At 45.1% G+C, this 14,964-nt stretch overlaps 1 protein-coding gene across 4 annotated transcripts in view; it reads right to left on the bottom strand.

The window, feature by feature from the left end:
• FLNB (filamin B) overlaps nt 1-14,964 on the bottom strand; it is a gene marked incomplete at both ends in the record, with an annotated part of 65,516 nt that overhangs the window by 16,632 nt on the left and 33,920 nt on the right. For 3 of the 4 annotated variants that reach the window (XM_079540326.1, XM_079540328.1, XM_079540327.1), the window contains 18 exons: nt 911-1,100; nt 2,336-2,492; nt 2,681-2,804; nt 3,925-4,092; nt 5,086-5,246; nt 5,625-5,787; nt 6,187-6,360; nt 6,595-7,192; nt 7,813-8,075; nt 8,673-8,790; nt 10,978-11,147; nt 11,384-11,474; nt 12,037-12,197; nt 12,435-12,558; nt 12,869-13,012; nt 13,558-13,671; nt 14,014-14,207; nt 14,500-14,636. In XM_079540326.1, coding sequence (XP_079396452.1) covers nt 911-1,100; nt 2,336-2,492; nt 2,681-2,804; nt 3,925-4,092; nt 5,086-5,246; nt 5,625-5,787; nt 6,187-6,360; nt 6,595-7,192; nt 7,813-8,075; nt 8,673-8,790; nt 10,978-11,147; nt 11,384-11,474; nt 12,037-12,197; nt 12,435-12,558; nt 12,869-13,012; nt 13,558-13,671; nt 14,014-14,207; nt 14,500-14,636 — 3,251 coding nt within the window. Of the gene's footprint in view, nt 1-910; nt 1,101-2,335; nt 2,493-2,680; nt 2,805-3,630; nt 3,721-3,924; nt 4,093-5,085; nt 5,247-5,624; nt 5,788-6,186; nt 6,361-6,594; nt 7,193-7,812; nt 8,076-8,672; nt 8,791-10,977; nt 11,148-11,383; nt 11,475-12,036; nt 12,198-12,434; nt 12,559-12,868; nt 13,013-13,557; nt 13,672-14,013; nt 14,208-14,499; nt 14,637-14,964 lie in introns of all 4 variants that reach the window. The other variant, XM_079540325.1, reaches the window with a different exon arrangement.

Here is a 14,964-nt window from a genome sequence, read left to right as displayed (position 1 = left end):
ACAGGTCTACAACCATAGATTAAGTTTCCCTGTTCAATCTGGCCTTGCTCAATTTATTTATAAATCCTGGACCTAACATTCAGTGATGATACCATAACTAGTTCCTACCCATCCTGCTCCTTCCCATAGTCTCTGGCTGGCTGGGAGGTGGCTCAAAGCTGCATGGTGACCATCTGACCTGAGAATGGGTAAGGGCTGTAGCTATAAATGAGCTCCAATGGCAACAAATTTGGAATCCCTCCCCTATGTCGAGGCACTGATTTTTGAGCATAGTAACTTCTTAACCTTGAAGATCCCTTTTTTTTTTTTAACCCCTTTTCCAAAATTCCACCTTCACTCTTGATCAGACGGAAAGGCAGCAAAGAACACTGTCAGTAATACCTAGCCTGAACAGGATTGCTAGCCTTGAAGCACACAGCCAACTACTTACACCCCCCAGCATTAATTCTGCTTTTGTTCAGAATGAAAAGCTTCTTGCAATGCTAGCAGTGCAAGGAGCCTGAACACAGGGAACATGTGCAGATGTGTTATTTTTAAATCAACCTCACTGCAATTCTCAACAGAATTTACCTAGGCCAAAACAAGCATCAAACTTCAGTTGCATCTGGCTCTTTATAACAACACCCCAGGCAGTCTGAAAGATTTTGCTGGAGACTACAAGAGATTCCTGTTCACCCATGGGGTGGAGGGCTCTTTATCTTTATGAAAACCCCTCTTGTAAGAGCAGCCAGATTACACAAGACTCTCATGTGTTCTACCACAGCAAACCCCTTGTGCTTTTTCTCCCTTCAAATTAGCACTTTTTAAGAATTCCCTCTCATTAGACGGTGCACAGGGAGCACGTGCAGCCTGTCACACCAACTGCACAACCCTCTGATGGGTAACAACAGCAGTAGACCCTAGCACACACCTGTGGCCAAACACTTGCTGGCATCCCCCGCTGGAGATGCCCGGATTCGGTAGGGAGAGGACGGGATGTCATCCCCTCCGTACTTCACACCGATCGTATAGCGGCCCGTCTTGTCAGGGACGTAGGTCACTGTGTATGTGCCATCCTTGTTGTCGTGAATGTCCACTCTCTTGGGCTTGCCCTCCTGGTCCTGAGGAAAGCAAAGCAGAAGATTTAGGTGTTCTGAAGGCAGTTAGGATTCTCTTCAGCAGGACAGCAAACCTGTTCACAGTGATACTTAGGAAGTCTCAAAGGGGATCAGAAGTGAATCGCTAGGAATGGACTTCCAGAAGCAAGGACGTCAGATTACTGCAGAACAGTCAGGGCGATCAGCAACAGTCCTCTACATGATACCAAACAATGCTCCTCAGTGAGACACTCAGCTCCTGAGAGCTTGCAAGGCCTGCACTTAAGAACAGGCCCACGTAGTCCCTTCAACTACCACTTCTACACTATATAAGGATATATAAGGATCTGTGCTTTAGCACTGAGCTTCCTTATCTAAAACCACAGTCAGCACCCTGCAAAACGCTTCTGAAGAACCCCCAGCTTTCAGAGCAATTTAGCTGCAAAGCATGAAGCACTTTGGAAAGCCCTCCAGAGTTGCTGACACAGAGGGCTACATGTTGACACCTTCCTGTAATGACTTTAACTGACAAGAGTAGAGTATAAGCTGCAAAGGACTTGAGATTTCATGTACAGTGTGAAAGAGCTCCCTCTTTCCAGAGAAACATTTGACATTCAACAGTTCAGAACAAGAAATTGTAGCAAACAAATGCATTCCCACCACATAGGGCTTGTAGAACTTGATCTTCAAAGCTGTAGCCATGCTGGGAGCTCTGATAAGTAATACAGATCCTTCAAAGGCACACTTGCATTCCAGAGTAAAGCCAATCACTTGGCAGCACCCTGAGCAGATGGGATAGCACGGGAGCAAGAATGCAGAACAGCAAGTACAGCCGCCGTGCCATGACCTAGGCAAGCCAGGGCTGAGAAACATGCTTTATGGCCCACTAAACAGAGACCTTTCTGCAGAGGCCACAGAGACCGAGCACCAGAAACTTCAGGGAAAGCAATAACTACGTCAAGCAAAAACATTCCTGTAGTATCTCTTTAAGTGGCTTATGACTTTGGGTAACCTTGAGGGAAACTTGTTTTTTAATTTCTCAGCACACAGTGCTCAGTGTGGAAGTTACAGTGTGGCCTTGCTGAACCACACTGATAGAAGGCCGTCTCCATCCCAAATTCCATCATTTCTGTAATCTTGTAAGAAGCTGTACTTATCTCATTTGGGTAATTTGCAGAGCGTAAGGTTAATTGTAAGCCACATATAGTACAGAGGATGACTAAGGCAGAGGTGTCCTGCATGGCTTTGCAGTTACTCACAGTTATCTGCACAGTGAGAAGTCCCTGCCCGGCATCTTTAGCATCCACAGCAAACTCCACAGGCAGGCTGGCTGGTATGCCATAGGAACTGAGACCTGGTCCACTCGCTGTCACTTTACTGGCATCATATGTAGGAAGCACCTTCACCTTGAAGGGGCTGAAAGAGAAACCCATTACTGCTTCCTACTCCTAAAATCAAGGCTGATTACTGCAGTACACAGTGGACAGCACGACAGGCACTGGCAGCTACCAGCTTTACCAGCCTTTAGTATTCGCCCAGCCAATCCCTGGAACACAATCAGTCAGGAACTCCTCAGATTACCGACTTTATCCTTAGCACCTTACCTGCGAGGAATCTCTTCGTCTGCATATTTGACAGAGATCATGTACGGTCCCTCCTGTGTAGGGGTGTACACCACCGTGTGGGTGCCATCTCCATTGTCTACTACATTAACAGGCTCCACAATTCCTAAAAAAGCAACAGATAACTTTCTCAGCCGCACTGCTAAAATTCAGTTCCTCATCAGCCATTTGCTGTACGAAGCTCCAAAATGTTCTGCTGATTTACAGTTTGCAAAAAGCTAGTTGGTTTTTTTTTTTTTTCTTGTTTTTTTATTAAATGAATGCAGTCAGCATGGATCAGTCTCCCTTATTTTGTATTTGAGAGCCATTGGTTTAACACAGATCTGTCAGATTCACTGCTCTTTGGATTTCGATCTTATTGTGAACAATAGCTAGCATGAACATACTGGAGAAAAATCTGCTTTTCTGTAGCCAGGTCAAGAGCAATTGCTCAAAATACATTAAAGGTCCTTCCAGAAAGAAAATGAGTAGGTAATGGTTATAACTGCCTGAACAGTCATTTACAAGATTACACACTGAGATTCACTGCACAGAGTTGAGCCTTAAAGCCAGTTAGTGCATAGCATTCACCAATTTGAGTCTTTCACAATCAGGTATTAAGAAAGGTAGGCTCACTGCCTAGACAGGAGAACCCTGCAAGCTGCCAAAGTTCTAAGAAAGCAGGATCAATTATTTCTATTTCCATCAAGCCAAATCTACTGCAAATTATGTGACATATCAGCACAGATCACACAGAGCAGCCTGCAATTACAAGTTGGCTTGAAAACACAGGAAGGATTAGCAGTGTAGCAAATGCAAAAGAAATATATAGCTGTCATGGAAAGCCTTGAAAGAAGCACAGTTTGCTCCCACTCCTTCCCTCAGGTGATTCTTGCTGTTGCCAGTTAGATTTCTGAGCGCCAAAGCTGCCATTAGTTAGTGAGAGTTCAAACCTGTCGCAGTGTCACCCTTTGGATCACCCTTAAGAAAATCCGAAATGCTTTTCAGTGGAGAGCGCCATCCCTGGGAATCCGTCTCATCCACTAAAATCAAAGAACTGTTACCTGGAGGGCACTCACACAGGGTGACCTGACCCTAGGACATTGAATTGGCTCCTGCCTGCTAGCAAGGGGCAGAGGGAAAGTCATCAAGTGGCATGACCACCCCTGCGAGCAGGACCAGGACCCCAGCGCATCCCCCACCCCAATGCAGATGGGCACAGCCAGATGGAGCGCTCTGGTTCTCACCTCTGGGTCCTGCCACCACCACCTCCAGGGGTGCTGCTCCTGCCTTGCTGGTGTCCACAGTAAAGGACTGTGGGATTTTGGCTCGAACAGCTGTTCCCAGGCCTGGTCCTGCAATCTTCACCTTGCTGGGATCCACAACATCCTTCACAGGAACCTTGAAAGGACTGCCTGGAAGTTAACACAGCTGGTGTTGAACAACACAGATTGAACAGTTTCAGGAAAATGCCCACACGAATGCAAACGGTTGGCTATCGCTTTGGGACCGGGCCTCTTTCATAGCACAGGCACTTCCATAGTTCTCAAAGACAAGTTACAGATAAAAGACAGCACCAGTTCAGCCTACACTACGCACTAAATCAACAAAGAATAAAGTTTCCAGGGCACAAGCAACTGATCAAAACACAGGCTCTCGTTTCCTTCACATCTTATCCATTTCAATACGTTGATGAATAGAAGAGGGCCAACAGGACAGAACCAGCTCCCTCTGAACATCTGGGAAAGGACACCTAGATGAATGCTATATGACAGTGTGTAAGCACACACTGCAGCAAAACGTGCCTGGCATTTAGGAGCATTAATTATTGGTCTTGAGAAAAACACCCTTCTTCTAATTGTAAGCTGCTGGCTGCCAGATGTATCTGGAACACTGCTTAAACCACTTCAGCTTTACATCCACAGCAAACACACAGACAAATGCTTGTTTTCAGAACAGTCACTGCCTTCTGCAGTGATCAAAACTTGCAGCATTTAATATAATCCCTATGGCAATATATGCTTAATATACTGTCAGTTCCCATGACGATATTTAATGTAATCTCCATTAGACTATTTCACTGCAGAACAGCCTTGAAGACACACAAATGAAAGGGATTATTTTCTTAACCCAACAAGCTGCGCATTACTAAAATCATGTACCCCCTGCCCCAACACAACAGAATGGGCTGTATCAGTTGTTTGTCAAAGCTAGTATCCCTTTTTCTTACTCCACCCATCTGGATGCACTTCTTTGCTCCTCTCACCCAGATGCTACAATTTCTGCCTTTATTTTCAGGAAAAGCAGAACATCAAAACCTCAACATCCCCCAAGCAAAAATAAGACACAGCAAAGGCACCAACTCAACACTTTCTTTCCTTTGGAAACCACTGCACAAGTGCTCTTACCAGGAATATGCTCTCCCCCATATGTAATATTGACATCGTAGTCTCCTGGAACATAAGGAACGTACTCAGCACTGCAGCTCCCATCCTTGTTGTCTTTACAGCTGATTTTAGACTCTGAAGGCCCCTCAACAGTTATTCCAAGGCCACCAATTCCTGCCCCTCTGCAGATGAGAAAGGCACATTGTTAGAATTACCCCTTTACAGCAGCAGCTTCACAGCACTCACGCTACATTTCTGCCCTTACTGGAAAAGCAGCAACCTGACTTCTGATGCCCTGCCTTTAGTGTGCTCTGGAATGCAAAGCAGTTCAGCATAACCTCACTGACATTTCCCAGAATTGTATCCCCAACCATTATCAGCTCATAACCTCTGCAGAGCAGAGAGCTCAGTAACCTATCAGATAGCAAACACATTAATCAAGAGGACATAGTTTGGTTATTTTATAAATATTTGTACCGGTTTTAGGATCTTATGTTGCACAGCCCTCTATGCTCCTCCCTCCCTCAGATACTCTCGAAAGATCAAGTTGGCCTGGTTACCTGGTGACAACCGAAAAGGCATTAGGCTGATTTGTGAAAGCTTCTTTGAGTCCAGGTCCTTGTGCCTTAACACGTGATGGATGGCAGCCCTCCGTCACATTCACTCTGAAGGGACTGTTTGGCACAGGCACGCCATCATATGTTACACTGACTGTGTGTGGACCTGTTAGAGGAGGAAAACATGTTCTGAACTCCCTAAATATTCTGATCGCATCACTCCTACATGATTCTACAGATTTGGATGTCAGGAGGTAGATAAGACCTTCCTCCTGCATTTCACAAGACCTTAGCAACGTTTCGTAACTGAGAAGCCATCTATGTGCTGTTTTGAAGATAAGCTACTGTAAGTCATTTCTTCAAGTTAAAATAGTAGGTATTTCCTGCAGAATTAGCTCCCCCACTTGCAAAAAATCCCGCTGAGAATGCCAAGGAGTTACTGGCAGACCTCAGCAGTTTGCCAAATGAAAGTATCAGAAGCGTTGCTTGCTGCTGGTTTTCCCCTCTCAAGTTTTATTTATTTATTTTTTTTTAAAAAAGGACAATAAACAACCACAGAGGTTACCCTTTTCAAATGGTGTGTACTCCACTGCGTATGTCCCATCAGCATTGTCTTGGATCTGACAGTCTGTGGGGGAGCCGGATGGGCTGGTGATCTGTGTCCTGATGTGGTCACCACCAGCTTTTGTTAGAGGTCGGGCATCCACAGTGAATTCTGTTGTAGCTTCTCGGAAGACATCTGCAGGACAATGTTTTGAAGAGTCATTTCGAGAAGCACACGCATTTCAGACAGCAGAACATTCTGTGAACCAGCAAGATAAACAACATTTGGGAACATAATGAAACATCCCCTTCAAGGGTCGCCATGGGAACATGCAAAGCTATTACAACTTGCATTGCTCAGAATTCTTGGTGCCGGGTAAAGGATCTTAAGTCCTACGAACTCCAGTAACAGGAACAGGGTTGCTCTTACCTTTCCCTTCCACTCCCGGCCCAAACACTTTAACTCTGCTTGTGTCCACAGCTGGCTCCACTTTGACCCGGGCAGGGAATTTAGGCACTTGCTCTCCTCCATATTTCATCTTGATGGTGTACATGCCAGCTGAGAGCGGCACGTATGTCACAACGTAGGTCCCGTCCTTGTTATCATCGATCTGGATCTCAGCTTTGGAACCAGTATCTGACACTATGTCCACCCGCAGGTTACCAGGACCTGCTTCTGTACAGTCAACATTCAGCAGCCCTGCCTCACCTACTTTGCCACGTTCAAGACCTGGTCCTGTGGCAATGACTTTAGAGACATCAAACGGCATTTCTATGTCTGCTTTGAATGGCGAACCAGGAATGTGAACTTCTTCAAAGAGAATGTTTACGAAGTACTCTCCAGGCTTGGTAGGCAGATAGGAGACAGAGCAGGTTCCATCACCATTGTCTGAGCATTCGATCTTAGCTTCACATGGACCTTCCACCGTTAAACCCAAACCTCCAGTTCCTGCCCCTTTGGTATCTATTGTGAATTGAGCTGGTTTTCCAACGAGGCCTCCTCGAAGACCTGGCCCGTGAGCTTTTACCTAGGAGAGAATATGCAGCTCAGGTACTAATTCTTTCATACTGCTGTACCACAGATGACCTTAGACAGACTAGTTAATACATAAGACTTGACTAATAATCTCTTAAAAATACATATAAAGCAAAGTTTCCTTTGCCCCTCCTCCCAGTCTTAACATAAAGCTGGTATCTCTTTCCTCCAAAGAAGTTTCTAGGCAGATATTCATACCCTTGCCACAGCTGTTTTTATGTGTCACTGAACGTAAGGAGTAGGCGTGCTGAATAATGGATAGCTGTATGGAACTACACTTGAAATTTATTTCTCTGCAAAGAAGCATCTCAATTAATACATTTGATATGTATTACGTTGGTCATGAAACCAACTTCTATTAAGTTAGAACACATGCATATGCCACACTGTGCAGAATGCTTGCAGTATTAGTTCAAAGTTATTCCAAGTATTCCAATTCTTAACAATTGACTTCCATGAGTCATGGAGTCTGCGAATGGAACTGAAATGAAACAAGCTCTGAGAAAGGATGTTCCAGGGTCTAGTTTGGCCAAATGCAAGTTGGGCATCATGTGACAGCCCAATTCACTTTTCAGTTACTAGCTGTTGTTACAGCCATTACCATTTACTTACCTTGGAGGGATCTGGAGGCAGAGTGGCCTCCACAGTATAGGGGCTGCCTGGGATTGGATTGCCATCGTAGCTCACATCCACCACATACAATCCTTCCTCTCTTGGGATGTATTTTGCTGTACTGCACTCCTTACCAAGAACTGGCTCCACCAGACATGGTACAGCTTTCCTCATAGGACTGGAAATATTAACATCCAGTTTACCTTGTCCACCAGCTCCTCTGGTGTCAATTACAAATTCTTGATCCTTCCCTACTTCCACTCCTGAAAAAGAGACAGAAAAAAATATCTATATTACTACATGAAGTATCGAGTAGTTGACAACACTCCAAGAAATCTCTTATGCAATATTAGCAAGGGAGCAAGCACTGCCAGAGTGCTACTCAGTCTACATCCTTCCACATGAAAAAGAAACAAAATGCCTTGGTTAATCAGCAGCAACAAAGAGACAGTGCTAAACAAGGCTGTAAGGCATGGCCAGACAGTAACACAGAGGCTCCTCTAAGGAACACAACATTTTACAGCCCTTGTTCTGCTTTCAGAAAATGAGACTGTATGAATGAAATTCCACACTTAAAATGTTACATCTCTTTGAACAGTGATCTAGCTCCAGAGAAACCAAGTTATATCAGCAAGTTGCTGGTCTGGTGAGGAGTCCAGCCTCATTCACCACCAGAGACTTTACCCCAACACTAACCTTGCCCACACTGTACACACAGCTGGTTTTTCCCCTTAATACAACAAGTTAAAGAAAATGTGTTTTGCCCCCATACGTTTCAGTGGTACACGTCAGCTGACATACTGAACAAGAAAACACTTCAGAAGTAGGCCATGGGGCTCCCAAGCCCATGTTGTACTTACTGTTTTCAAGTCCATTAACTTTAACTTTGCTCAAGTCTAGCGGAGCAGCAACTCCCACAGTGAAAGGGCTTTTAGGGATAGGATCTCCACCGTACGTTACCAGAACCTTCATTGGTCCCTAGTTGGAGAATTGATGAGTTAGCTCAGTGTCTCACTTCACACAGATGCATAATACATAACCATTTCATCACCTAATCCATTTTGGCTGGGTGCTGCAGACAGGTATTCTGCCCCACTGCACCACAGCCACACCACAGCCCAGCCTGCGCCGAAGCTGCTTTATTACAGCATTTCAAATACCAGGGCTTTAAGCTGTACAAGTCAGAAAGATTAATGCTCTTGTGTATTTTGGCTGAAATACTGCACAGCTATGGCAAGTTTCAGCCCAAGATGTGTGTTCCTTTTATTCTCTTCTACCACAGTCCATATTTTAGCTATACTCACTGTTTGCTTACTTTTCATTCTTGGCCAGTTCAGCTCCCAAGTGAAATAATCACGGATATTTCACACAAGTTTGTGAATAGCTTCCATGATTATTCTTAGCTGTTTTTGGAAAACACACACACGGGTAGCTGTAGCAACATCACACGTGAGAGAGATAAGCCTGAGCAAACAGCATTAAACCAAGGTTCCTTCACTGCTGACACGGCCCCTCAGGAACTTAACTACCTAGCCAGGCCTCCAAGCACTCCATAGAGTCCAGAGTCTCACCGATCTGCTCTTAGATAAGTTCCTGCTGACAAACCCTAGGAAGGCAGGGTTCAGGACTGATCTACGTGTTTGTAGCCTGGAGGGAAAGCAAGGATACTATTTACCACGCAGCTTAATTTCACTTTTTACTAACCACTGTTCTCCTGCCACCACTACCTGTGAGCATCTCCTGTAGGGCCAAGGCTCCTCTGTGACCCAAGATGCTCCCTCAGATGTGAGATTCCAGCACGCACACACAGCTACATGCTCACAGTCCAAAGCCAGGGAACTTGTTCTGACTCACTATACAAACACTACCAGCTGAGATGCCCCCTATAGCACTGCAGAGCTATCCCTACAGCATCCAAACCACCACAGTCCAGCAGTCAAAGCTCTGTTCTTACAGACACGAAAGGCGGCCAGGTCTGCCCACGGCTTAGTGAAATCCAAACTCATTCACCAATGAAACTCTCTCTCCTGAAGAGGTAATGAGCCAGAGGGTTTCTAAATCTGGCAAAGGGGTGCAGTAATCCTGAGCACAACCCCTGCAGGAGATACCAGGTTGTGGTACGTGCCCTGTCTCACCTTTGCTTTCTGCATGAAGCATTTACTGCTTTTACACAGCCACAGAGTTGCTCCCTTCTGCACACCAACCCTGACTGAAAAAGCAAAAGCCTCTCCAAACAGACACACCAACCACATCCTCAGACCATGCAACTGCTTTATCCAAAAACAAATGCTAGCTCTGTGATGTGTCCAAGAATGCTAATCCAGCACTATCAGACAAACAGTGCTGCAGGCTTCTGTATCAGTTCATTTTTACACAGCTACATTCAAGGAAGTCAGCGTGGTTGACCAAGTAGCTCACTTGTTTGCTCAGCGGAGTATAGTCATCAAAACACTTTCATCTCACCACTACAGTGCCTAAGTCTTTAAAAATACACATGAATTGAGCATAGCATAAGGAAAACTATTTCTAGTTATTAGCAGCTTCCACTTTAATGGTGTTGCTAGGAAGTATCTGTCTGAACCAAAACAAGTTCAACTGAAGTTTTTTCAACCCATGGGCAAACCTCAAATGCAGGCAAAATACTCCGGCCTGTTTAATCTGCGGCCCAACTTCCCTGCCCAATTCTTTCACTTCTCTGTTTGGAAGTTACTCAAACACTGTACTTTTTTTTTTTTTAACCACACTCCAGTCTGCAGCCGAGCAGCAGCAGGCTGACAGCCACACCCCAGAGCCCAGCAAAGCAAGGGGGGGCAGCGCAGGCTGGCCATGCAGCAGCTGGCCTCAATTCAGATCCCAGAATTGCCACCTTTCCCTTTCAACTGATAAGGCAGCAAAAAGATACCACCATTGTGCAATGGCAATATGAGCCACGTGCTGCTACTTCAATACCTCACTTGGTCCCAGAAAAGAAAACAGTGACAAGCCGCCAATAACTAAACCAGAAATCCGTGCCTCTGCTTTCCAATCCCCACTGTCCCACAGGCTTTGTGTTAGGGGAACAGGACACCAGGTTTTAACTAGAAGTCCCTCTGTGCACAGCACCAGGTCACAGTGCTACAGCAACATGAGCTGCTCCCTTTTGTATTTTGGAGTGTCCAGACCTACCTGCTGTATTGGAGTGTACCGGACAGTGTGGGAATAGTCGTAGTTGTCAATGATGTCCACATCTGCCACCACCTCTCCTGGCACAGGGCTGCTGAACTGCACATCCAGGGGCGCCTTCCCAGCTCCCTTCGTGAACACAGTGAAGTGGGTTGGCTTGCCATTTTCCACACCTGAAGAAAAATGTTAATTTTAATTTATGCAGAGCTCGCACACAGAAACTCTTCCCAAGAAGCATTCAGTACCTATAAATCCCACTCAAGTAGAAAGCCAAGAGAACAGAGTCCTTTCCAGTCGCCTCCCACCCCTACCAGCTGCAGCCAGCACCACATTGCTGAACCCCAGCAGTGCCCAGTCACGCAGTGGCTGCCCACAGCATTGGCTGACAACACCTCCACCTAGGTCTCACCAGTTTTGCTCAGCCCAGGTCCTTCAGCTTTCACTTTGCTGGCATCGTGAGAGGGGTCCACTTTAACTCTGAAAGGACTGGCAGGAATTTCCTGCAACAGAAATACAGTTCTAAATAAAACCATGTCACTTCTCATTACTCAAACTAGACAGATAAAATTGAAGCAGAAGCATCTTAAAACAGTTGGCTCCAGCAGCCTCTCACTTAAATGCTTCACCTTACTGGTGGCAGCACTCAAAGTCTAGGCCAAAGTTAACAGCTGGTCTGCTTGCATGGGCTTTTCCCACTTATTTCTTTAACAACTTATTTTCGTGCCTATTCCTTGGATAGCAATTTAAGTTTTCTACCATGTAGAAAATAGCATTGCCTTGCCTCTAGAGCCAGTAAGTAAGCTAGCACTGATACCACACTGATTATGCCAGCCAAATGCATCACATGGCTTGACTCTGATAGTCAACGTTTGTCTTGTTTGTGTACATTCAAGTACTAGAGAAGAGTTTTAAAAACAGCAACCAGACAAGGTGCACGTGGGCTGGAGTGAAGGGAGTCACCTGTACACTGCCACACTCAACCATCAAGTGGCAGGTGGTGTGTGGGGCGGAACGGATAAACAGACTCTGAAAATATCAGCCTGTAAAATGAAGATTACATACCTCTCCTGCAAAAAGCACCTTAATAGTGTAGCGTCCCGCAGCAGGTGGTGCATACTTCACTGTGAACGTATCATTAGCATTGTGGATAATGTCAAAATCGATGTCCTCCTCTTCATCGCTGACCACACGAGCATCACACTTAATTCCAACACTGACATCACCTAGGAAAAGCCAACAGAAGTTTCACTGGATGGTACAGACACTGCTAGCCAAATGGCCAGCACATTCCTACCAACTGATAAAATTGATCATATCACAACTCATTTTCACATTCTGCTTCCCAAAGTTTTTTTATTAAGAAAAAAAAAAAAAAAAAGCATAAAAAAACCAACCAGAACATAAAACCCAACCATGCACAACCTGCAGAATACCACAGCAATAACCCAAACTGCCTTTACCTTCTCCAGCATCTGTGCAGTCAACAGTGAAGTGAGTTGGCTCACTCGCTTTCAGGCCAGTTCTCTCCACGCCAGGCCCAAACACTTTCACCTTCTGAGGATGGCTCCCCTGACCTATCAGGACCTGAATGGATTCACAAGTGTCAGAATTACACTCCTGATTCATGCCCAAGATCACAGTCAAACTGAAGCATTGCTTGGGCAGAAGCCACATGAAAATAGCACCAAGTTAAGAACAAACTGCCCTGATTGCTCCAGGCTGCAGCTGGACTGATACAAGACATCCAGCACGCGAGACTGTAAAATCAGAAAGCTCTTTTCAACAGGAAACATGCCCATAAAAGACAGCAGAAGGGCACACTGCTTTCAAGTTCCCAAAAAGGTTTTATCACCCTTGTAACAAGAAGCAGTTGTTACAATAATGTTCTACTTACCCTAAATGGGCTATTGGGCACGTTGGCTCCTCCCCAGACAATAGAAATAGTATGTTTGATTGGTTTAACTGGCACATAGGAACAGGCAAACACACCGTCAGGCTTGCTCTTCATCTGGATATCAATAGGGTTTCCTTCTCCATCCTAAAGAGTGATCAGTACAAGCAGCAGTGAGCACAAGTGGCAGAGAGTACAAGCAGAAGGTTCAGGCACCTTACAAGTATTTGTATAATTCGAACATCCCAAGAGACTGCTCCAAAATCTTGTTCTTTCCTCAGAAGTACAGCTCAGAAACATTGAAGGAACATGCAGATGGCACTCCTGTAAGCCTTTTTCATCTAAATGGCTTATTTCTCATGCCATCTCACAACACTTTAAGTTCACCTGAGATTCACAAGCCCAAATATACTTCAGGTCCTTTTGAATGACATCTTGAGAAAATTATAGTCTGCCTTTCTGAGGAGGCTCTGAGTGCGAAAGCAAAGCCACACACTTCAGACTCAAGGGGAGAAGTCACCCTGTCTCAAGTTAGATTTGCTGTCTGACTACATCATATGGATCAAAGCACAGAGCTGCAACAGAATTGCAAATGTTCAGAAATAAGCAGTGCGTAATCCAGCAGAAATACTCAGGGCATTTTTCTCAATGACATTAAAGCCCTTTTGCTGGAGCTGCCTTTGGCTTTTTACCTGTGCATATATCTTCAGAGGTGCTTTCCCAGCATCCTTGGTTTCAACTGTGAACTCAGCAGGATTGTTCACTATGCAGCCACTTCTCTCCAAGCCTGGACCATAAGCCCTCACCTGAAAACAAAACCAGGAGTCTTAGCTTGCAATTCAGAAAGAAGTAAAACAAAGTGATTTATTTCTACAAACCTCCTCTTCCTACAGACCTCAAAAAGCATGGGATACAAGTAGAGGCTAGTATGAAAGCTGAGAATTTTGACTACTTCAGCAAGTTTGCATTACATTAAATCGAAACCACAGCAGTGTTATTAGAAAAAGCTGAGTAATATCTGGCTGGAGCATACACAGAGCTTTAAATAGAGGCAGCTTAAGAGTCAAGCATGTTACAGAAGCCTTTAGAAGCACCTCTGTAAGAGTTCTACCAAACCACATTATGCTCCAGTGAGCAGTTTACACCACCTTATCCGGGTTGAAGTCTCCCGACGCCGGTCGGATGAAGGCCATGTAGGGGCTGTCCTTTATGTCTTCATCATCACACATGATGTGCACAGCGTATTCACCAGGCTCTTTGGGCCAATACTTCACATCACATGAGCCATCGTTCTTGTCATCACACTCTATTTTAGCCTGAGAAGGACCTTCTATTGCAAAGCCTGAAAAAGAAATGCTTACTTACCAATTGTGCTACAGCTGTGACGGCTGCTAATCTAACACTGTTCCCGCAAACTGCTTTTTTAAGCCGTATCCATAACTGATGCTTGCTATCTCTCTTCTTCAGCACCATGTGCAATAATCTATCACTTCCTTCTGTATCTCATCCCACAAAACCACATCCCACAAAACCACAGTCCCCATCCCATGCTGTGATAGCTGTTGTTTCTCAGGAGTTTGTTACCAGCACTGCAATATCTAAGTTTTTCAGGCGAGCTAAGCAAAGTAACATACCAAGAGAACCAACTTCTGTGCCAATGGACTCCACCACGAAGTCAGCTGACCTGCCCACAATCCCTTCATGCAGTCCTGGCCCCCAGGCTCGTACTTTCTGAGGGCCTGCTTCATGACCTATGTGAACTTCAAAGGGGCTACAAGAAAAAGAAGCACAATTAGAAACATACAGACTACATGCTTTTCTCCCCAGGCATTTTAATGAGGCTTTACACTGGACTTCCCAAATTAACAGATGCTATCTTGTGGTGGCACAGCGCCCAGCAGTCCCTCTAGCAAAGAGGTCATCTAACCTATCACATACTTACACTTTGCACAACAGATCCTAAGTGTCAAATATTTGGTTTGCTCTGCTTGCTGTAGTCCCTGACAATAAAACAACAGATCTCTTCAAAAACTCAGAGTCAAGTCCAAGCTGCATGAGCTACCGAAGTTTATTATTTTTTTTGTACTCATCATTTTGGG

The sequence above is a fragment of the Tetrao urogallus genome, assembly GCF_951394365.1.
Source record: "Tetrao urogallus genome assembly, chromosome: 10".
NCBI lineage: Eukaryota > Metazoa > Chordata > Aves > Galliformes > Phasianidae > Tetrao > Tetrao urogallus.
Note: the sequence above shows the minus strand (reverse complement) of the source record. Positions and strands in the feature narration are given on the sequence as shown.